The following is a 24,443-nucleotide window of genomic DNA, read 5'->3' as shown; positions in this document are numbered from 1 at the left end:
AACATAACTATGGAAAAATTGTCAATATCCAATAGCCCGTTTTCATGCCATTTCATGACATACAAACACCACTCCATTTTTATTTATATAGATAATTAATTAAGTGGAATCCAAATCTTTACCCAGGCAAATCTTTGAAGGCTCCATAACGCGGGGGAATCATACAGAATTATTTATTTTCTGGAGTTTCTGGGATATTTGATAATTTTCTGGAAAACCACCAGAAATTTGTAAAATTTCCGGGAAAATCTCAGTATTTAATGAAAAGGATGCTCATCACCTCTGATGATGCAAAACGCAATTTTAACTATTCTTTCGTTTTCTTATGTTGCAATTGTTTTGGCGTTCAATATTGTATTGTTTTATTCATTAATATTGCCTACTTTCAACATATACTGTTTTTTTTAGAGTTGTTCTGTTATAAGACAATATTTGATAATGCCTTTTTATATTCTGCTGTTTGATTCATTCCTTTATACCTTGCTGTTAGAATAAGCGTTGCTTTGCATCATGACAATATTTCAACACAAATTTATGTTTACAAACACGGGATCTTGTTTAGAGATATTCTCGAATAATGATTATCTCAATTATAAATTTTCCCTTCTTTCAAAAATAGGCGGATTAACACTTCCAAAATTAAACTTTATATAAGATCGTTCGAAAATTTTGCCAAAATAATTTAATTTTAAAAATGTGTTGTTTATTTAAATTTTGCTGTGTTTGTATATTTTGGTAAGAAGCTTAAAACATTTCAAACAAAAAATCTGCTTCATTCTATTTTTTAATTTTTCTGCAATAATGAGTCTAAGAATCAATGTTTTCAATATTTTGAACATAAATTAATTATACTTTTACCAAGTTTGTCTTCATCAGTGTTATGTTCTTTTATCAAGTCATACCTTCTTATTATCACTGCAAACCTGTTCGCGAATACTTCAGTCATATATCAATCTGCTTTCTCGACAATCACTGTTGATAATTTAATTAAAACTCTACTCAGGATTTAAATTTTTTTTTAATTTACTGTTTCTAAGACTTTTTTGAATTTGCTCAGGTTAAAAGAGTACGATGTAAACGCCATCTAAATTTCGTTCGGCTTTTATTGTCACTGCCTTGTGCAATAGTCTGCTGAGAACTAGTCTAAAATTCATTTAATGTGCACCCAGCACAGCTGCCAATCTCGGTGAATAGCTTCGAATAACGCCAATACTCAAGGAAAAAACATATTGTAAATTTTCAAAGGTGCAGAAAGAATCGATAATTACATATGATATATTGTGATTGAATTTGCTTATTCTAAATCACCCATTATGTCAAACGGCCATTATGCCAAACGGGGTACAATCAAGATTATCGAATCTTCATTCATTTATTTAGTTAACATCTAAACAGGTAACAATGAATCAACAATTTCACGCCACAATACTCGGTTCGTGGCCGCATCTCTCAGTCCTCGGTTCTGCCCCACGCTCGCCAAATCAATACGCACTTTATCCATCCAACTAGCTCGCTACGCTCCACACCTTCTTGCACCAACCGGATCCGAAGCGAGCACCATCTTTGCAGGGTTGCTGTCCGGCATTCTTGCAACATGCCCTGCCCATTGTATCCTTCCAGCTTTGGACACCTTCTGGATACTGGGTTCGCCGTAGAGTTTGGCGAGCTCATGATTCATCCTTCGCCGCAACACTAGCATGTACTTTGTCTTGGTCGCATTCACCACCTGTCCAACTTTTGCTGCCTCGCATTTTAGATGGGTGTACAATAGACTGATGCAAATTTTGAAGTTTTTGCTCCCCTATGCTTAAACGATGCCAATTATGATGAAAATGATCCTCCCAAAATTTGAAGTGATTCGGAAGAAATTTGTTTGTGCACACGCTATTTGAAGTTTATATGGAAATTACTATGGAAAAGGCAAACCTTTTGTGTTCAGTCCCCTAACTGCTCGTCATAATAATCTATGGAAAAGTGAACACATCTTCACATCTCATGTGAAAACTTCTCAGCTACAACTTTGCCGAAGACCACATTTCGATGGGACGTAAGGATAATTTGTTATTATTGATTCCAAAGTCTGAACCATGCTGAGATGATCATTCAGTTACTTTCAGAGCAACACTGTTTTTTTGCTGTAGAACATAGTAGTCTGGATAACTTTGATCTATTCTTCCCGCCAGGAGCACCACTGTTGCCTGCTGAACAGTTGGTGAAGCATGCTACATGCAAACCAACTTTACGATGATGAATAACAATTTATCCTGACGTCCAATCGAAAAGCGGTCTTCGGCAAAATTGTAGGTGGGAGGATGTCACGTTAGAAGAGTTTGTTCACTTTTCCATAAAATATTATGACGAAGAGATAGAGGACTGAACACAAAAGTTTTCAAATGTTCGGCCAACAATGTCTATATCATCCGCGAAGCGAACACCTTCTAGCGCAATATTGAACAACAGGCACCTTGTCGTAGTCCCCGGCGGGATCCAAACGAGTGTTCGCCTGAAACCTTCACACAATTTTGCACACCTTCCATCGTCGCTCTTATCAGTATCGTGAACTTCCCGGGAAACCTGTTCTCGTCCATGATTTTTCATAGCTCTACGCAGTCTATCGTATGCCGCCTTGAAGTCGATGAAAAGGTGATGCGTTGGGACTTGGTATTTACCACATTTTAAGAGGATCTGCCGTACAGTAAAGATCTGGTCCGTTGTCGATCGGCCATCAACGAAGCCGGCCCGATAACGTCCCACGAACTCGTTTACTACAGGTGACAGATGACGGAAGATGATCTGGGATAATACTTTGTAGGTCGCATTTGGAATGATGATCGTTCAAAAGTTCTCACAATCTAACATGTCACCTTTCTTGTAGATGGGGCATATTACCCCACTCCTCCGATAGCTGTTCTGTTTCCCAGATTGTGCTTATCAGTCGGTGCAATTATCAATTCTATTCTATGTAACCAAATTACAAAGGTTGGCGAAGCCAGGCTTAAAAGGAAATTAGAATCATTTTTCAACTTAACTTTGAGCCCATTCTTCTGTTCGTTAACTTTTCGTACCCGTTTCTTCGAATCAATCAATTCCTAGAAGCCCAGGCGCTCTTCCGTAACGCAATTCTGCACATGCTCGATTACCCAATTCCGGCGTCTTTCATACAATCTCACATGTGCTTCGAACCGGAGAATGCTCATGTCGACCTTTTCATTGCGAACCAGACTACTTTAGATACTTGCAGTATTTACGCTTCTCAAACAGCAAATCCCCGGCAAGCAAGACAAAGTGAAGGATATTTTATTGCAAATATATTTATCGTATTTGATTCTGTTTGCTGCATGCACGCCTTACAGTCAGTCAGTTGCAGATGTAATAAAACTTGAGCATGGTAAATATGCTTGCTCATTGTGCGGTAGGGTGCGGCTTATTTTTCGAATGTTCCCATGATTGAAAGTTTGTGTGCTCTTCTGATTTTAAATCACAATGAAAGAAAAATCTTAAAATGTTTAAGCTTAAGAGGGGACGCAAGCGATTTAAAGGTCGATTTCAAAGTTATAAATTATGGCCTTCAGAAGAATTTACAGCACTTTGTTATTTTTCAACCAATCTTGAATCTATTTAGTTTGGCTAAAATCTTGTACTTTTAATGTTCTATAAATTTTTCAAAAATGTTATTCAAAAATAATTATGCGAATAGATATAAAATTAATTGAAAAATTATGTTATGTAAATTTCACTAAAGGTTTCATTTTAAAACACAAAAAATACCTTCAAGTCGCTTGCAACAGCTCTAGATCTTAATATTTTTAACTCAAAATTTGAGGTTACTCTTTCCATATGTTTTGCCCTTGAAAACTTTTGAAAAATGAGCCACACCCTACCGTGCAGCAACTCTTGTCCAGATACAGTAACATCCAATCTGGGTCCCGGGTGGTCTCGTTCGTTGGCCAATCAGTAGCAGCATCATCATGTGGGATGCAAATGATATGTGGATGCATACGAAAAACAAGCCAAGGAAGACGTGGCATCGCAAATGGAGCTTTTGGTTCCGATTATTAAAGTTCCTCGTATCATTCCCATTGGCTTACCCTGCCCTGCCATCGTTTTCAACTGGACAGCTTGTGGTTTGCTCATATCGTTTCTATGCTGAATCATTCCCTTTTGTGAAGAATGTGGTCAAAGATGAGGGCGAGCAAATTGTTCTTTAATGATTCAGGAAACCAACCTGAAGCTTGGAGCTGCAGAATGGCCAATCACAAATGGCAGATGCTTAATATTATGATACGTCAAAAGCAGGATTGCTTTCTGATTGAACAATGAATATCTATGCGAAGATTTTCATAGGTTTGGAGTTTTTTGTTAGAAATAGCCATTTTGAAGGTGTCTTAGTTCGATTCTGGTTATGCCTACAGTTTATTGTCTGTAATCTCATTTTTTCATTTTTTTTTTCAAATCAATTCAATCATAACATTTACTCTTTTATCTAGGTGTTCTGTGGCAATATGGAGCTTCTCTTAGCTAATAAATATATGTTTTTTTTTTGCGAAAATGGAGCCCCTATACAGAAATTACTGTATGGCCTGCAGAAAGTATTCTAAATACGTCTTGCATCATAATCAAGTACACATTCGTGGGAATCGGCATTTGCTTCCATCATAATCCCAGCGCTGCCACCATCAACTGGTATTGTCTGGAAAGTTTTCCCACTCGTAAACGAGGATCCAATTGGTAGCGAATCCAAGAAGTAAGGTACCGGAATTTTGATAGCCTAAACACGAACAATGCTCAAAACTTCTTGCAGGAAAACTGACTTGCATGATCCAAATTGAAAAGCGCCAGCAGTTATGGTTACCTGCAGCACAGAGGCGTTGATTATTTCGTGAGAGCGGATCGTTTCGAGCGTGCTTCTTTAAACACCATAAATCGATTCAGTCACACAAGGGATAGCAATCAGTCGCACTCCCAAAGCACTAGGGCATAGCGATCCAAAATGCACTCATAGGGTGAAATGGCCCAGTTTAAATTTTAGTTAAATAAAAAGTAAGAGGTTGTTTCCGAGATACGACCGCCAAAGTGACGTTGGATAACGTTAGCTTCTTCTATTTGCTGGCTTGAGACAGTCACAAACTTATGAAACATTTCTTTGCTAAAAATCCAATTAATTTTCACACTATTTGTTGCATGTCAATTCTGATTTATTATAGACATTGTGTGTTATTATTTTGTGTTAATACAAAATAATCACTTTACATGTATTCAGAAGCTTAGGCGATTATATTGAAGAATTCCCAGACAACCAGAAGTTGCATAACAATTTACGAACGAAGTCGCTTATTTATACAAATTGCATCACAGTCACACTACATGGTGAATGAAATCGTTTGATTGTTGGGTTTCCTCGCATAAAACGTTATTTTATGAGTTCATATGTACATTTTGTTTCCTCCCGTATACTCGTACAAAGTTAGTCGGATCAATCCGTAGCAGCTGTCAAATAAACTTTGTTATCATAAATTAAGTCGCATAAGAGTACAGATTAGTTCGCAATAAAATCGATACACTCGCATTGCATGCAATTTTTCATCATATAAAAATGCACGTATATCGCCTCCACTTTTGTACGTATAAGGCCTTTTCGCACCATCTTATACGTGAAACTTTTCACATATAAGCATCGCATAATGCAAAAGGTGATTCCGTTATACGTACATTTTGGTTGTGTGGGTTGTTTTTCAAATGTATTAATTCAAAATAACTCTTTTTCATTGATTTTGTGGCCCTGAAAAGGGCCGTTTGGTTTGTTTGTTGGTTGATTAACACTTCAACACCGATAAAACCGGTCGATGGAAGAAGGAGCCTGAGCGGTAAATCTTGCTCTCCAAACAAATATTCCAGGTGAACGTTAGGTCCACGCATCGCCCGATGAGATTTGCGGTGCGGATGACGATGTGCGCTTGAACAAGCGGCTTTGGTCGATTTTCTTCAGCCATCTCGTACAACAACTTGCCTCTGGTAGCGAGGAGCTGAGCAGGTTTGGAGGAGCTCTTACCAGCTCGAAAGCGAAAACAGAATGAAACCAAATTCAACGAAGGAGGGATGCTTTATACCCTTAGAATAGCAAATGATGCTCCTCCTTTCATATTCTTCGTTTTCTTATCTGGGAAATAGGCTATATGAAACTGATGTCTGGGTAAGGGATGTACTGATTAGCATTGTGCTGTTATTGCAACCCGACGGCACTGCAGCAGCATACTCGGAAACAGCTTCAAATTGCCGTATTGTCAATTATTCGTAATAAATCAATTATTGTATGATGCTAGGAGATGAATTAAGAGATTATAGCAAGTATGTGGTAAACACATTAGGGAGTATTATACAAATAACTCTTTAAAACACATTTGTTGGTTCTCAAAAGGGCCGATTGAATTGTTGAATTTGCGTAACACGGACACATTTTGACGGCGCACTGGTTTCAATCCTCCTCGCCCGATGAGATTTGCGGTGCGGATGACGATGTGCGCTTCAATAAGCGGCTTTGGTCGATTTTCTTCAGCCATCTCGTACAACAGCTTGCCTCTGGTAGCGAGGAGCTGAGCAGGTTTGGAGGAGCTCTTACCAGCTCGAAAGCGAAAACAGAATGAAACCAAATTCAACGAAGGAGGGATGCTTTATACCCTTAGAATAGCAAATGATGCTCCTCCTTTCATATTCTTCGTTTTCTTATCTGGGAAATAGGCTATATGAAACTGATGTCTGGGTAAGGGATGTACTGATTAGCATTGTGCTGTTATTGCAACCCGACGGCACTGCAGCAGCATACTCGGAAACAGCTTCAAATTGCCGTATTGTCAATTATTCGTAATAAATCAATTATTGTATGATGCTAGGAGATGAATTAAGAGATTATAGCAAGTATGTGGTAAACACATTAGGGAGTATTATACAAATAACTCTTTAAAACACATTTGTTGGCTCTCAAAAGGGCCGATTGAATTGTTGAATTTGCGTAACACGGACACATTTTGAAGGCGCACTGGTTTCAATCTGCCTCGCCCGATGAGATTTGCGGTGCGGATGACGATGTGCGCTTCAACAAGCGGCTTTGGTCGATTTTCTTCAGCCATCTCGTACAAATTAGGGAATATTACACGGACGGTGACGGCTGTGCCGCCCGATTTAATGAACCAGAATGACCACGCTAGCCTCCCGCATGGCAATGACAGTGGAGCACTGGCTGGTAGCGACGGATTTCTGGCCGAAAACGATTATGCTGGCTGGTGCACTCAAATGAGCGGCTTCAGTTGCTGCGGCTCCGAAATGCGTAGTTCTTCGGTTATAATGCGTGTCGTATTCGCATCCTATTGAAAACTGAACTGAGGACGCGAATGACTCTCGAAATTTGCTCGCCGACCGTGTTCACAGTCTGACGGCAAAAAGAAGATTGAGGGAAGAAGCAGGGTGCGGTGCGCTTTTATAGTGGGAAGCGGAACCGAAAAATGTGCTTGAACGTGATTGGTTAGATAAGAAAGGGGTCAACGTTTTACGATGTTTCAATAGTTTGTTGATAATAATCAATAGTGTACTCCATTTGAATCGACGAGTAGATAAATTTCTAATCGATTCATGGATAAATATTGAAAATCTATCGATAAATGACTGAGTTATTAGCGGTCAAAACCTGACCATTTTTCGTAACATGCTCAATTTTTCGTTTTTCTGAATTGTACCCCCATATGTTGCCGTAAGACGTTATCCAACGTCAAAAGGACATATTAACATTAACATTGGGGCCTTCCTTAGTCGAGTGGTTAGAGTCCGCGGCTACAAAGCAAAGTCATGCTGAAGGTGTCTGGGTTCGAATCCTGGTCGGTCCAGGATCTTTTCGTAATGGAAATTTCCTTGACTTCCCTGGGCATAGAGTATAATCGTACCAGCCACATGATAAACGAATGCGAAAATGGCAATTTGGCCAAAAAAGCTCTCAGTTAATAACTTTGGAAGTGCTAATAAGAACACTAAGCTGAGAAGCAGGCTCTGTCACAGTGGGGACGTAATGCCAAGAAGAAGATATTTACATCACTCCATTTCACCAGAAAAATATTCCAGAAATTTGTAGTTTTTGGTGAATTTGTACCAAACTTAGGATAAGCTTTTAACACTATCACGATAATAATGAATGATAAAATTTGTGAGTTATTACAAAACTTAATCGGTTCCGTAATGTCGCATATCACGTAAGCCTACACGTAATCAATTAAGTATGCTAAACTTTTATAAAAGTACATGATTTTTAATTCAAAACTTTCCAATACGTCTTTAAAAAGGCGTGACTCAAAATTTCGTCCAAGGTTTTCTTTTAATCTACCCAGAGGTATTCTTACTTGAAACTTGATGGGCAACAATTCCTTGCTATTGCATTGAATCTACGCCGAATGAGGAAGCCTTTTCCATTAGACCCGGTCCTGGGCCAATCGCATCCAGTCGCCCTGAACGTTAAGCGATCTTGAATCCTCCTGGTCGTTGTCATTGGTTACGGAGTGAAGGCTCTGATTGGACGGAAAAAGTCCTCTATCCGACCTGCGCGTTTGCATCTCCGATGACGTTTATCACATCGTGTTTTGTGCACTTGCTTGATAAGTTCTTCATAGAACGCGTCCTTTACGTCATCGAGTTTGTCGTTTGTCGGCGAAAAGATGTTGATCAGGCTGTAGTTGAAGAATTTGCCCCGTATCCTCAGTACACAGATTCGCTCGCTAATCGGGTTCACTATGGAATCGACGCCATGTTCTGTCTTATCGCCGCCCGGAATTCAAGTTCTCCAGATCTAGGACACTGCACTTGTTGAGTGGCGGCCACGGCCACTCTAACCTTCTGCAGCTCACGAGCCAAAAGGCTCGCTCGTCCAGGTTCATTCAACGTCCTGACTTTCCAGGGACCTACCGCTGGATACCAGAACAGACGCTGTTTGAACCGCACCTCCTGGTGAAGGGGGCAGGATTTTGGAATTTTCAAAAGCAGTTTTTTTGTTCAAAATCAAGAAAATTTACAGGAAACTGTGTTCACTGTATTCTGTTCTATAACCGAAACACAGTGAACACATTTGCATCGAATAATTTCTAGTATCGAACAGGAAAACTGCTTTTAAAGTTTCGAGAATGACGATGATTACGATGACGGAGCGTTGATCGTGAACAGACGCTCTGGACAATAGAAATATTAATGCTTCTACTCTCTGGGCGCATCCCCTTACTCTAAATAGCTGATGTCAGAAGGGCAACAGTGCCCAGATTGCACTATCAGCTAAGTACGCGACCCTTAGCTGGCGGTTTTTGTCATCGTTTGACCCATGGAAGCGTGAGGAATGGGCTTATGCGGACCAGAGCTATGTTGGACGCTCCTTCCTGGTTGTCGACTCACCATTTTGCAACCCAGATGTGTAGACTAGGTATGGAAAACATAAGGCGTTTACATTAAATTAAGATAAAACACCGATTTATCAAGAATTATAAAACTGATCAAATATATTCTTACATTGCACCATCTTGCTCTGTTATATGATAATTTAATAATACCGATCCGCTACCATAGTTATTTGATAATCAATCTTGAAGTGGATATAAGGCCGTTCGAGTATTTTTAAGGGGAATGAACCAGACAGCAGGGGAACTAGCAGATTGAATACTTTTCTATATTCTCTTATGATCCCTGTTTTACATCCTTTTATAAGGGACTGAAGTTGTTTATTAGTGTCCTTGAAGTTTTAAGGGAACAAAAACAATTTTGTTACAGAAGAGTGGGAATATCTTATTCCAGAAGGGGCGTAAGCTAGTTATTGTATTATTTATATACTTAGGGAGCCAAAAATTGTGTACTGGGGCTGTTTAAAGGGCTTCCCAGGGGAGGGTATGCTTAGTTAAAGTAAGGGACGTATTTGCTGTTATTTTATTTTTCTATTTCCACTTAATTTTCTTTATGTTGAATAATTAAAATTCTCGTTCAGATCTTTTTGGATCCTCATAATGACCCCAGTCCTGTCGTTCTGTTTAGTCGAACTTAGTCAAATACTAAGAAGTTGTTCTTAACGCCCATCAAGCAAACATCAATTGAAAATTTAAACTGTATCATCGACCTGAAGTAATTCGACTTTGTTTCATGTAGATCAGGTGCAACCTAACGCAATTTAGCACATCAATCGAAATTGACGACCCGTTTCAACGCCCTGACATAATTTGACCTTGTCTCACATAGATCAGCTGCATCTCAACAGCCAGTAGGGCATCATTTAGTAATTGCAAGCTGTATCTACGCCCTGGAGTAATTCTACATAGGATACATCTTAACGCCCTGTATGACATCAATAGATCAATCTGAATCAACGCCCTGGAGTAATGTGAGTTTATTCCACATAGATATTTGCGATATCTGGAGCAGCTGCACACTATATAAAAAATTGATCAAGCTGTATCAACGATTGTACGACATTTCCCAGAATGACGTTCCCCAGAACGATATTCGCCTGAATGCCATTCCCCAGAATTGGACATTCCCCAGAAATCCATTCCCCAGAATGGGACATTCCCCAGAAAACCATTCCCCAGAATGGGACATTCCCCAGAAAAAAAATAACAAGAGATCTTTGAGGTGTTCAAATCCAGGAAAATGGTAAATAGTAAATAGTGAATGCATCTAACTGGAAAATTCGAGGAAAACCATAATTTTCATAGGTAAAACATTTTCGTATTGTTTTTTTTTATTTTTAACGGTAGGACTTTCGGTTTGTTGCAGTCTTTCATTTATTGAATGGAGAATCTTTAAATCAAAAATTCTTTAAAATTAACCACCTATAGTCGGAAATGTAATTCGAACCATTTGGACGATTTTTATATTTTTTGACGACTTTCTCGTGGAAAAAGTTAAAATTTAGCGTGACATAATATGTGTACCATCCCTAATTATTTAGACAATAAACCTAGGAAGAACAGCATATGTTCAAAAGAAGGGAGAATATGCCATGAAAGCCGACAAAACAAAACAAACAAAATTAATTAGTTTATTTCGTGACATATTACACTACACCAATCTCTCTTTGAAAGTACAATTAGAAAGAACAGCCAATTTTTAAAGAAGGAAGAATAACTATGAAAACATAAAAACAATAGCTTGGACCAAGTTTGATCATAAAACACAGTATGGCATATGTAGGAACAGCTTATGTTAAACGGTTGAGCTACTTTTCCTCGAATGTCAGTTTCCCAAATGTCGTTTTCCCGAATGCCAGTTCCCAGAATGCCAGTGCCCCGAACAACCCGTTTCCCCAAATAGCCTAGTTTCCGAAAAGTTTTTAACTCTTATAATTATCATAACTTTTGTGTTTCGAGATGGTAACGAACCGGTCATCTAATATGCACCCTTCTTCACTTGATTGGCGGTTCTTTCGAGTTTCACCATCATTGGCATTTTTGGCAAGATATATTTAGTCGAAGATGACGTTCAAATCTTTATTATCTTCTTCTTTTAATTGCTAATCATTCATTCTAGTTCAGCACCCAGTCCTTAAAGACTTTTCTTGCACCTGTTTGAACTGCATCACTATTCGGGGAAACGGATCATTCGGAGAGGTGGCATTCAGGGAAATGATATTCAGGGAAACGATAGTAGCACAATTATGAAATTAATTAAGACACAATTTAGAAAATTTTTAAACAGCATTTTCCTCCTAAGATTATGGTTGGGTCTGCCGATGAACCACTTAGCCACAAAACCACCTCTTTTCCCCTTCCCCCCCCCCCCCTCCCTTCCATAGAAGACCAAGTGATTTATGGGTGGCAGCTTAGATGGTTTGCCTAAGAAAAAGGAAGCAAACACTCGCCGTTCAAAAGATTTTTCAACTCAATTCCGATTTTATTCGCTTGAGATCCATAATAATGAATTTGACAAAATAATATTTTGGGTGAATTGACGTCTGTGTCCGGAATTCGAAGCTTCTGGGAATTCGAACAAATTCAGTAGGTACATTTCTTAACGATAAAAAAAACTAAACTAACAATTTTTTTCCACTCTTTACAAACGTATAAAACCCATTCTGGGGAATGTCCTATTCTGGGGAATGGGTTTCTGGGGAACGTAATTCTGGGGAATGTCGTTCTGGGGTTTGACTTTCTGGGAAATGTCCTACAACCGTATCAACGCCCTGAAGTAATTTAACATTTTTCCACGTAGTTAAAATAGATGAATCTTAATGCTCTGGGTGATATCAATAGATCAAGCTGTATTAACGCCCTGGAGTAATTTGAGTTATTCCACATAGATCTTTGAGAAAAACAATCAAGCAATCAATCGAAATTTCCTAGCTATATCAACGCTCTGGAGTAATTTGACCACGCCTCACGTAGATGAGGTGCATCTCAACGCCCTGTAGGATATAAATTGAAAATTCCGAGCTGTATCAACGTCCTGGAGTAATTTGACTTCGCTCCACGTAGACCATATGAATCTAAACGCAATATATGTCAAACTTAGTCTATCGCCCTGGAGTAATTTAACATTATTCCACGTAAATAGAACAGATGAATCTTAACGCTCTATGTGATATCAATAGATCAAGCTGTATCAACGGCCTGGAATAATTTGACTGTACTTCACACAGGTCATTGCGAGATGTAAGTGTAATTGCAAATTTTAAGCGGTATATTACATGGAGTAATTTCACCTTACCCTACGTAGATCAGCTGCATATCAACGCCCTGTATGATATCAATCTAAATTGTCGAGCTGCATTAACGCCTTGGAGTAATTTGATCTTGATTTGTGTTTTCATCAACTTCATGCCTTGTGGAACTTTGATTTAAAATTGAAAGCTTTATGAACGCCCTGTAACAATTTGACCTTAGTTTTTGAAGATCAGGTGCTTGTAAACGTTCTGTTGGACATCAATCGAATTTTTTAAGACACCCTGCAGTAATATGACATTATTTCACATAGATCTCTGTTAGATCAGGAGCATCTTAAACGCCCTGTACAAAATCAATCCAAATTTTCGAACCATACTCCCTCGGGGGAATATGAATACTAATATTCGAAGCTGAATGTAAAACCTTAAATACATAATATCAATAGTGAACAGTTAAGCTTTCAGCTGTTTGTTTTTTATTCTTTTTAAGTATCATTTCAAACGTTACTTTCATATCTTATATCTAAGTGATTTGAGTTAGAAAATTTAGTTTTACTAAATTAGGATGATAGTGTTCATCCTAATTTGGTAAAACTAAATTAAGCATTTATTTACATTTTGTTGAATACATATTAAGATAGCCCAGGGCAAGTAGGACCTTTAAAAGCGACAATTCAAGCAAATTGTTCAATAAAACTTTCAAATGTCAATATTTTTCAAATCCAACAACACAATCACATATAAGCAACATATATACTAGTGTGTGCATGAAATTGATTGAAAAATTTCGAAAACGTGAAAACCTTAGAAGAAAGTTTTAGAATGAGCCTTACCTCAGCGCAGTTACCTCGCTAAACGGGTGAGTTGATATCACCTGTTTATATGAGAAAAAAACGCTTTCAATAAACTTAACCTAACTTAGCCTACAAATATATAACGCATTTATCGTGGCACTTTGCAACGATTCTTGTCTAAAATTATTAGTAATCTCGTTCGACAATTGTTCCAATATTTCAACATTGGATATTCTATGTAACTCATTACTACTATACCAGGGAGGGAGCTTCAGAATTATTTTCAAAATTTTATTTTGAATCCTCTGCAGAGCTTTCTTCCTAGTATTAAAACAGCTAGTCCTTATTGGTACTGCACACAGCATGGTGCGCCTGAAAATTTGTTTAAAGTTCAAAAGCTTGTTCTTAACACATAGTTTTTTTTTCTATTAATAAGTAGATGAAGTCGTTTTACATAGCATTCAATGCTCTTAACGTGATTTTTTTTTAAATTAATTTTTATCTAGTATGAGCCCTAGATACTAAACTGCATCTGATCAATTTATTGGAATCCCTTTCATCTTGAAGTTCAACTTTGTTGTTTCTCTGTCAATTCCTATTGAGCATGAGATGGCATTTTGAACCATCTTCCCCTATAGTTTGCGCTCCTTTCAGCAATCTTCCAGCAGCGGGAATTGAAATTTTAGCAATGGAAATGAGTCGAAACACAGGCATCAGTCAGAAATTGATTAACTACCGTGCGGCAAACGCTGATGACGACACTGGAATGGATGGATGGATGGATGGATGGATGGGATGAATGAATGGAACGCCGTATCCGTATTCCATCCCATAAATCCGTCGAAATTACGATCGACAGCGAGGTGTTCGTTCCATCGAATGTGGATACAGGAACTTGCATCCGACGACTTCGCCATGAACATTTGCATTGGAGGAAGCGAACGCCTCCCAGACTGCATTACCATAACCAACCATCGTTCCCACGGTTCCATTTCCGCCGCCACCCTGAGATATAGTCTGTTCTGGGTTTACACAAATGCAATCCCAACAAGTTGCATAAATTCTCAATCAAAGTGAATAAGATATACAGGCGGACAGGTAGTGTGCCACCACCAGTCCGTCACAGCAGCGGTGCCAACAACCAACCACCGGATGGATGGCACGGAGAGGGTTGACGATACGAGGATTATCAATCCGTTTTTGGGGTATTTTGGAGTTTAAATTCTGTTGAATCCCATAATTTTGCATTTAAAACTGACCCACAGTCGACCGGATATACTGTTGCATGTACGCCAGTTCACGCGAAAAGGTATAGGAGTAAGGTGCAGAGAGGTTTGGTTTTGGTTAGCAGACTGCATATGTATCAATCTCAAGGATAGGCGTGCAATAATGATGGAAGAATGAAAGAGTGTGGAAAAGTTTTCTTGTCCGTCTCTAGCGCCCTAGCGATTGCTATGAGTGAATAGCTAATTGAGAGTGGAATATAAAAGTAAGTGAAAGATACAACTACTAGTAAAATGAAAGGGACGGGCCAGGAATTGAACCCATGACCTTCTGCTTATGAAGCAGATGCGGTAGCCATTACACCATCCCCATTTTTAACTCAGCGTTTTAATTTAATGCCAAAAAGTAAAGCTCGATTTGTAATTCTACGCATTGCACTCCCTGAGCATCTCTGATGTGTTTCTACTACTCCCCACCTCCCAAGAACAAGTCACTTTCCACTGAAGGTGACATCATGTAGTGCAACGGTCGCAGAGGCGTACATAGTAATGCAACAGTGAGCCATCAGTTTTACTATTCCAAAAATTATCTATCCCTACACACCTTCTAGCGTGTCGACCATAGCCTTCGGGACAGCAGCACTCCAGACTCCGGCTAAAGCCACAAACATCACCCGCAGCTATACCCGGGAAGCTGGAAACTTAACGGCGCTGTTCGCGTAAAATTCAACATCAAGCATCAAGTGCATCCCCGTTGCGAAGCAGCAATGGGAAATCACATTTCATCTGAGCTGAGGATCCGGTCGTCGTCGTCGCAGCTTTTCCACCGAATAAAACTTCCAAAGAGCAGAATTTCCATTTTGCCAAGCTTTGCACAGCGCTATGTTCTGGCTGCACCATCGTCACACACAGGAGTAATTTGGGTCAATCATGGCCAAAATTATTTACTGCCTTAATTGTCTTATTATGTCCTAATAGTAATCAACAGACGGTTATAGATTAATTAGGATTAATTGTCTATCCTCGCTGTCTCTTCACAGGTACGAAGGCCTACGATCGTGGGATAATAGTGCAGTTTCTCTGCAAGCCTGATCTCCTAATAGAATCTCTAATTGAACAGTAAATTCGAAAGTGCATCTTTCTACTTCAATCCGTCTAACGTCACAAACGAGGTTGACAGCTCGTCTGCAATCTGAACACTTGATTTCGAACCATCAAGTGATGCAAGTATCAGCCTAATTAGTTTTGCCGGAAAACCATGTTTCGATATTATCTGCCACAGCTTATTTCTTGTCACTGAATCCTACATTGCAATTGACTTGAAATCAATAAACAGATGCTGTACTCCCAGAATGTATGTTAGATCATTTGTAAGGTAAACATCCGATCCGTTTTCAAGCCAACCTCACAAAAAACAGCCTGGTATTTGCAAATGAAGGACTCCTCAAATGGTACCAGTCCTGTTAAACAGGATTCTTGACAGTATTTCGTACACCGAATTCAGCAGGGTCATATTGGTACGGTATTGTGCCACGCGCCGTTGATCGTTTCATAGAATCTCCGCATATCGTTCTGGTTCATGCTACCTTGAGCTTCAACAATCACACTTTTTTTCCATAATGCCTTTTCTATATACGATGGGGGACCTACCTTAGCCGAGTGATTAGAGTCCACGGCTACAAAGCAAAGCCATGCTGAAGGTTTTTTTTTTTCTCGATTCCCGGTCAGTCTAGAATCTTTTTGTAATGGAAATTTGCTTGACTTCCCTGGACATAGTGTATCATCGTACCTGTCACACGATAAACGAATGCAAAAATGGCAACTTTGGCAAAGAAAGCTCTCAGTTAATAACTGTGGAAGTGCTCATAAGAACACTAAGCTGAGAAACAGGCTTTGTCCCAGTGAGGACATAATGCCAAGAAGAAGAAGAAGAAGATCTACGATGGATTCGCTTTGCTTCAGTTCTCACTACCTTGTAGAGTTCTCTTTTGTACCGGGAACCGGCCACAAGCATACGGCTTCTGGTGACATTCTTCACGTTTGTCACTCTCTGGCACTCTTCATCGAATCAGTCGTATCACCTTCGTCGTTGACCACAGGCTGTTTACATCTCCATAAACGTTAATCTGATCGTCTAGCTTCAATACTGTCAATACTAACAACACATGTAAGAGCACGTCCATAAACCAAGTGGCCATTTAGGCAGGAAGCGGTTGATATTACCAAAGACCACGGTTCATTCGAAATTTGAAATTATTGTGTGGATAGAAAAACACAAAAAAATGACCACGTGGCTTATGAATAGCCGCCAATTGAAATCGAAAATAGATGCGAAAACCATTAAAAACTACTGTTTCGAAAATTTATTACATTTTTAAATGTTCTTAACATCTTTCCATTGAACATATTGTAGGTATACCATTGACTATGTTTAAAAATGTAGCAGTGTCGAAAAGATCAATTTATATTTTTTTTTTTAATTAAATTATGGCCATAAATTTATTCTAGGTGCTCCTCTGTGCGTTGGTGGTGCATGTGCTGGAACAACGACGATGACGACGAGCGCGAAACACCGCTGCGGAGAAAATATGGAATGCCCAGGCGTTGCATAATTCGCTCTCATTTGAGAATGAAGCACGATCAAAGCAAGCAAAGAAAAACATCCCATCTGTTGCGGTCCACGATCGTCATTGTATCGCAAGGTGTAACAAGTCTGATAAATGGAAGCAGCGAGCGAGAGCCCCAACGAGAGAGCGATGATAAAATCCATTTTTCTCGTTTGTTTACCGTTGGGGATAGGTGTTTTTCTTTACTGGCACGATAAACAATCCACGAACTTCCAATAACAACAGTGTCCCCCAGGCTTGGAGCATGTTTAGAGGGGTTTTATCATGCACTACTATCCCCCCAATCTGATCAAACTTGTAGCAGTATACGATAAACAGTCTCTCATAATGTGCAGCATGTTATGATAGTTACAGAGAGCGATACGTGAGCGATTCTCTCAATTTTCTCAGGATTCAATCCCTGGGAATGCCATAAATCAGAGAAATGTGATGCAATTGTACTTTATTACTTTTGAAATGCGTATCGATCCTGGAATAACTCTTCCGAGCGCGTTCGTTCTAGCGAACGGGCTAGAAGAGATTATGTGTGTGTGGACTTACTACGAATGCGAAACGAGTCTGTGCCGCAAAGTAGAAGTAATTTGCGGCTTTTCTAAAGATAATCACTCGCTTTTCATGCAGTGATGCGAGATTTGTCCCACAGAGAAACAGACGTAACGTTGATCCATGGAAGTCATACGTGAAGCAACAGTTCGCGGTAGTTCGCCTCATCATGTTCCATGTGTATTATTCGAATCCAAAATCCATTTATCTCTTATACCACATGCATTTTAATCAAATACCTCTAATAATGACTGGTCTCTCTCTGCACTTGTTCCGTCTTTCAGATAAACCCATTTGCCGACCGGACCAGAAGAAGATCTACGGCGTGGCGCGGAACGAAGCTGCCGAGATACTGTGTCAGGTGGACGCCTACCCGGCGCCGGAATCGTTCAAGTGGTCCTTCAACAACACGGCGGAAACGATCGATATGCCCCAGAGCGGCTACCGGGTGCATACCGAGCAGGCGTCCACCCTGACCTACACGCCGGTTAAGGTGAGTGAACGTATTGCTTGGTTGGAATTTGATCTGTACCTACTTCTTGAGTTTAAGGGAGAATCCTATCATACGTCAAAGACATACAGTACACTATTTCCACAATTTTTTTTTAAATCTTTCCTTTCACATATTTCTACTGAAAATTCATCATCTAAGTTCCAAAACTTCCTGTAGTATGAGTCTTAAAATCCACAAGCTAAGGAAAACAGTTTTTGAAAGACAATCAATTTTTACATACAAATGAAGGTACAAGGAGAGACGAAGTTTTGAATACAACAGAGATCATACAAAAAAATCCTAGAATAAACTAGGCATACACGGACATCAAAGAACTTCCTCATTATTAATCAAATACTCTATTTTCTATGGATATTATTAATGATGATGAAAGCTTATAGTATAGTACCAGACACTATAATATTTACGTTTTGGACACTGCACTTACTTTACTTTTGCTGGCTCTACGTCCTTCAAGACATGACCTGCGCCACAATGTTACGCCAACTAACTCGGTCCATGGCTGCTAACTTCCAATTCCTCGATCGCCCCACACTTCCAAGATCCTGCTCCACTTGGTCAAACCACCTAGCTCGTTGTGCTCCCCTTCGTCTTGTACCGGCCGGATTTGAGTTGAACACCATTTTTGCGGGATTGTTCTCCGGCATACTCACAACGTGTCCCGTCCATCGTACCCTTCCAGCTTTGGCGACTTTCGTGATACTGGGTTCACCGTAGAGTTGCGCAAGCTCGTGGTTCTTTCTTCTCCTCCATACGCCGTTCTCACGAAGATCGTCTTAAGCACACGTCGTTCAAAAACTCCTAGCGCTTGCAGGTCCTCTTCGAGCATTGTCCACGTCTCATACCCGTAGAAGACTACCGGTCTTATAAGGGTCTTGTACATGGTACGCTTAGTACGGAAGTGAAGTTTAACAGACCGCAAGGTCTTGTGGAGTCCATAGTAAGCACGACTTCCGGCAATGATACGTCTTCGAATTTCTCTGCTGCAGTTGTTATCCAACGTTATCAATGATCCGAGGTAGACAAATTCGTCAAACACCGCGAACTCATCCCCGTCGATCGTCACGCGTCTGCCTATGCGAGCTCTATCGCGCTCGGTTCCTCCAGCCAGCAGATATTTCGTCTTCGACGTATTTACCTTCAATCCAACCCGATTTGCTTCACGTTTCAGCCTGGTATACTGTTAAGCAATCACCTGGAACGTTCTTCCGACAATGTCCACGTCGTCAGCGAAACAAATGAACTGGCTGGATTTATTGAAGATCGTGCCCCGCATGTTGAAGCCCGCCCGTTTCATAACACCTTCTAGCGCAATATTGAACAGGAGGCAGGAAACACCATCGCATTGTCGAAGTCCTTTGCGTGTTTCAAACGGGTCCGATAATGCACCCGATATCTTCACACAGCACTGTACACTGTCCATCGATGCTTTGATCAGTCTAGTCAGTTTCCCGGGAAAACCATTCTCGTCCATAATTTTCCATAATTCTTCGCGGTCGATGGAATCATAGCCCGGATAAAAACGTATCATTCAGTGAATGGAATAAACCATTAATGTACAATATAACGTACAGCGTATTGTAATTGAATGTCGAAGCAACATTATTCTTGTTTGGATATACAATTCAAAAACAATATAATATATTGTAACAGAACACTACATTGTTTTTAATTGGTTTTATACCTTACAATTTTGGTCAAATTCATATTTTCGCGTGAAACAACTCTTGCTTTTTTCTATGTAGCTTTGCTGAAAGAAGTAAACAAAACAATTCCAGAAAGCAAGAAATGTTGGGTGAAAAATATTCAAAACATAAAAATAAGTAGTTTTTTAGAAGTCACTTGACATAAGCTGTAACGACGAATGCAACCATGATAAATATAAGGTAAGTTGGGGGACAATCCATACAAAATACAAATTCTATACTTTTCACCACTAATTGAAATACAGTTCTTTGAATTGTTTTTGTATTGTACAACAATACACGAATTGCTAATCAAGACAATACATGAACAATATATCGTATTGTATTTTCAAAATGCATGTATGAGAAAATATCTAGATTTGTATTGTTACGATACTTAACCACCCATACATTATATTACAAAAATCTCATATACCATACAGTGAACTGTTCAAAACAATATATTGTACTGTAATTGTATTGTCATTTCACAATATACTGTATTGTATTTCCAATATATTGAATGGAACTGTTCCAATACGTTATATTGTTTTTTTTATTGTATTTTTTATCCGGGAGGCCGCTTTGAAATCGATGAATTTCACGTGGTGCGTGATGGTGTGCAGGGACTTGATATTCGCGACACTTTTGGAGGATCTGCCGCAACATAAAGATTTGGTCTGTCGTCGATCGCCCGTCCCTAAGACCGGCTTGATAACTTCCCACAAATCTGCTTGCCAGTGGCGATAGACGGCGGAAGATGATCTGGGAAAGCACTTTATAGGCTGCATTAAGAATAGTGATCTCTCACATTCTAACTTGTCACCCTTTTTGTATATTGGGTATATTATTCCCTCCTTCCACTCCTCCGGTAGCTGTTCTGTATCCCAGATCCTGGCTATCAATAGGTGCAGACAAGTGGCCAACCTGTCCGGGCCCATTTTAATAAGTTCCGCTCCAATACCATCCTTTCCAGCTGCTTTGCTGTTCTTGAGCTGTTTGATAGCATCCTTAACTTCACCTATTGTGGGAGTTGGCACGTCTCCCTCATCCGCCGTACTGATGAAGCCATTCCTCCTGCTGTCTTGATCTTCCTCCTCTGCGCCGTTTAGGTGTTCATCGTAGGGCTGCTTCCACCTTTCAATCACCTCACGTTCGTCCGTCAAGATACCTCCATCCTTATCCCGGCACATTTCGGCTCGCGGCACAAAGCCTTTGCGGGATATATTTAGTTTCTTGTAGAACTTTCGTGTTTCTTGAGAACGATACAGCTGCTCCATCTCTTCGCACTCCAACTCTTCCAGGCGGCGCGTTTTATCCCGGAATAGATGGGTTTGCTGTCTTCGCTTCTGTTTATATCGTTCCACGTTTTGACGGGTGCCTTGCTGCAGCATCATCGCCCGCGCTGCATTCTTCTCGTCCAAAACCGTCTGACACTCCTCGTCGAACCAACCCACAGTGGGACGGATTGGGGTTTTAGGAGGAAAGTTGAAACTCACGCCGTCAACTGTGATTTTACGTAAAAATGATGTTCTACAAAGTTGTTCCTATTATAAAAACAATTTTTTTGGTCGGACCGAAAATTAGGGTGGCCCTTTGTAAAAAAAGATAATCATCAAAACTTTTTTATTTTAAGGAATGTTGCTATAGTTTGTTCTACAAAGTTGAAGATCAGAAAATTTTAAGCTGATTTGACCAAAAAAGTTTTTTTCTAGCTCAAAAATTGACCGTTGTAGAGAATTTTTCGCTATTGATGTAGGGTGGCCCTTTAAAAACAGGTTTTAGAGTTTTATTTTTATAATTTCAAGTTTTGTCGGAAAAGTTGCCTTCCCATCACTTTAAGCTTATTGAAACGCAAACATACAAGATATAGCAAGTTGAAACAAAAAGATACAAGAATCTTTTCGTGATGAAAATTTCAATTACTTTTATGGACATGAAGTATCATCGATACGATATCATACATACGATATACGATTTCGATACGTATCCATACATGCGATACACTTATGCAGAATGACAAATATGACAAAGAAAGCTCTCAAAAAAGACTGAAAAGTCAGCATTATAATCAGAAATCATACTTTAATAATCAACCGTTTCATGTACGCTTTATCTCCTACGGTGCACAAATTACTTGTAAACGGATTTCCGGTAATTAAACATTTGTTACTTCCAATCAGAATGTTTCCCGATGAGGCTGGTGAATCCCAAAACAAAAGTATTTGAAAGTTTAGAAGGATGGCATAATACAAAATTCAACCGTGAAATACATTTAGAAGAAATTTTCAAAAGACAATTTTTCTTATTTTTATTGCTTAACTCTTTTGAATGTATTCACAAGTATTTTAATATAAAAATGAAACAAAACATTTTGTTATTCATATTTAAGCCAAAAGGAAATTATTGTCATGCAAAAAAAAAACTTTTTGTTTGCCTCAAATACATCTACATGTGGAAAAACGTTTGTTTTTCATGAAAAATGTTTATAACTCTTCATAGGAAAAATTGTACAGGCTTGAAAATATGCGTTTCAATCGGCTCTATAGGTGATGGGAAGGCAACTTAGCTGAGAAACTCAAATAAAAATAATAGAACACAAAAACCTATTTTTGAAGGGCCACCCTACATCAATAGGGAAAAATGCTCTAAAAAGGTCAATTTTTGAGCTAGAAAAAAAACTTTTTTTGTCAAATCAACTTAAAATTTTCTGATCTTCAACTTTGTAGAACAAACTATACCAATATTCCTTAAAATAAAAAAAATTTGATGATTATCTTTTTTTACAAATGGCCACCCTAATTTTCGGTCCGACCAAAAAAATTGTTTTTATAATAGGAACAACTTTGTAGAACATCATTTTTACGTAAAATTACAATTGAAGGCGTGAGTTCCATCTTTCCTCCTAAAACCCCAATCCGTCCCACTGTGCAACCGTTCCGTCGATTTGCTTCCGCGAACCCAATGGCACCTTCCGCTGCGTTGTTTATGGCTGCTTTGAGACTACTCCAGCAGTCCTCAAGAGGGGCTTAGGTGAGCTCTCCCTCTTCCGTCAACGCTGCTTCAAGGCTTTGCGCGTAATCAGTTGCGACATCGGGTAGCTTGAGTCGTTCCGTGGCGGGCGTCGGTACCGAATGTTGTTCACAACGGAGAGTTGTTGGCGCACTTTAACCGTCACTAGGTAGTGGTCCGAATCGATGTTTGCGCCGCGATAGGTTCTGACGTCGATAATGTCCGAGAAGTGTCTTCCATCAATCAAAACGTGGTCGATTTGCAATTCAGTCTGTTGGGGTGATCTCCAGGTGTACCGATACGGGAGGCTGTGCTTGAAGTAGGTACTACGTATGGCCATGTTTTTGGAGGCGGCGAAATCAATCAGTCTAAGGCCGTTTTCGTTCGTAAGCTGGTGAGCGCTGAACTTCCCTATAATCGGTCTGAATTCCTCGTTCCAGCTGCGCGTGGAAAGTGTTCTTATCATCATCGTCACTTGCTAGGTGAGGGCTGTGCACGTTGATCATGCTGATATTGAAGAAACGGCCTTTGATCCTCAACTTGCACATTCTGTTGTCGATTGGCCACCACCGAATCACGTGCCTCTGCATTTCGCCCATCACGATAAAAGCTGTGCCCAGCTCATGTCTGTTGCCGCAGCTCTGGTAGATGGTATAACCATCCCTATACGTATGTACCGTCGACCCTTTCCAGCAAACCTCCTGCAGCGCTACGATGTCAAACTTGCGGACCCTCAATAATTCGGAAAGAATGCGGGTACTTCCCAAGAAATTGAGAGACTTACAGTTTTATGATCCGAGTTTCCAATCGTTCGTCAGTTTTCGATGCCTGGGTCTATGCCGATTGTTCCGGTCCGAATTTACATTGTATGCATCCTGTACTGATGATTTTTAGGGCTGTCTTGTAAGGCCTGCACCAACCCCCTGTCTCGCCGGAGGATCATCATGCACAGCACTGTTTAGAGTCCCATGCTGGCACTAGGACGATGATCAGCCGCTCCCACCATGGAGAACAGACGCTGTTTTGAGCCGCCGCTAACATGGAGAACAGACGCTCTGATAAGCTACACCCTCAGAAGCTCCTTCCCTGTCAGCATACGACCAAGGTCCCACCAGGGTTGGTTACCCGATCTTCCCTACGGTTACTCGTACCCCAGGCGGCACCACGGGGAGGTAGGGATAGGAGTTACTGGACAAGAGGCCAAGGACCACACATGGGATCTATTTTATACCTGCAGGTACGCGAAGTACCAATGGTACGCATTGTCCAGTCATTTACCACCCTACCTGGACACTGCAATACAATTTTAATTTCAACACCGAGCTTAAGTCCTCCATAATAGGACGCCACATATCAATGTAATTGGTAATGTTCT

The 24,443-nt window shown here is 39.9% G+C and overlaps 1 protein-coding gene across 1 annotated transcript in view; it reads left to right on the top strand.

Moving 5' to 3' along the window:
- LOC5569257 (contactin-4) overlaps nt 1-24,443 on the top strand; it is a 1,061,856-nt gene that overhangs the window by 835,978 nt on the left and 201,435 nt on the right. The window contains exon 11 of the mRNA XM_021854379.1: nt 18,142-18,350. Within this exon, the coding sequence (XP_021710071.1) occupies nt 18,142-18,350 (209 nt within the window). The remainder of the gene's footprint in view (nt 1-18,141; nt 18,351-24,443) is intronic.

Source organism: Aedes aegypti, chromosome 3, assembly GCF_002204515.2.
Source record: "Aedes aegypti strain LVP_AGWG chromosome 3, AaegL5.0 Primary Assembly, whole genome shotgun sequence".
In the NCBI taxonomy this organism is placed as follows: domain Eukaryota; kingdom Metazoa; phylum Arthropoda; class Insecta; order Diptera; family Culicidae; genus Aedes; species Aedes aegypti.
The sequence above is the reverse complement of the archived record's forward strand: the minus strand, read 5'-3'. Positions and strand labels throughout refer to the sequence as shown.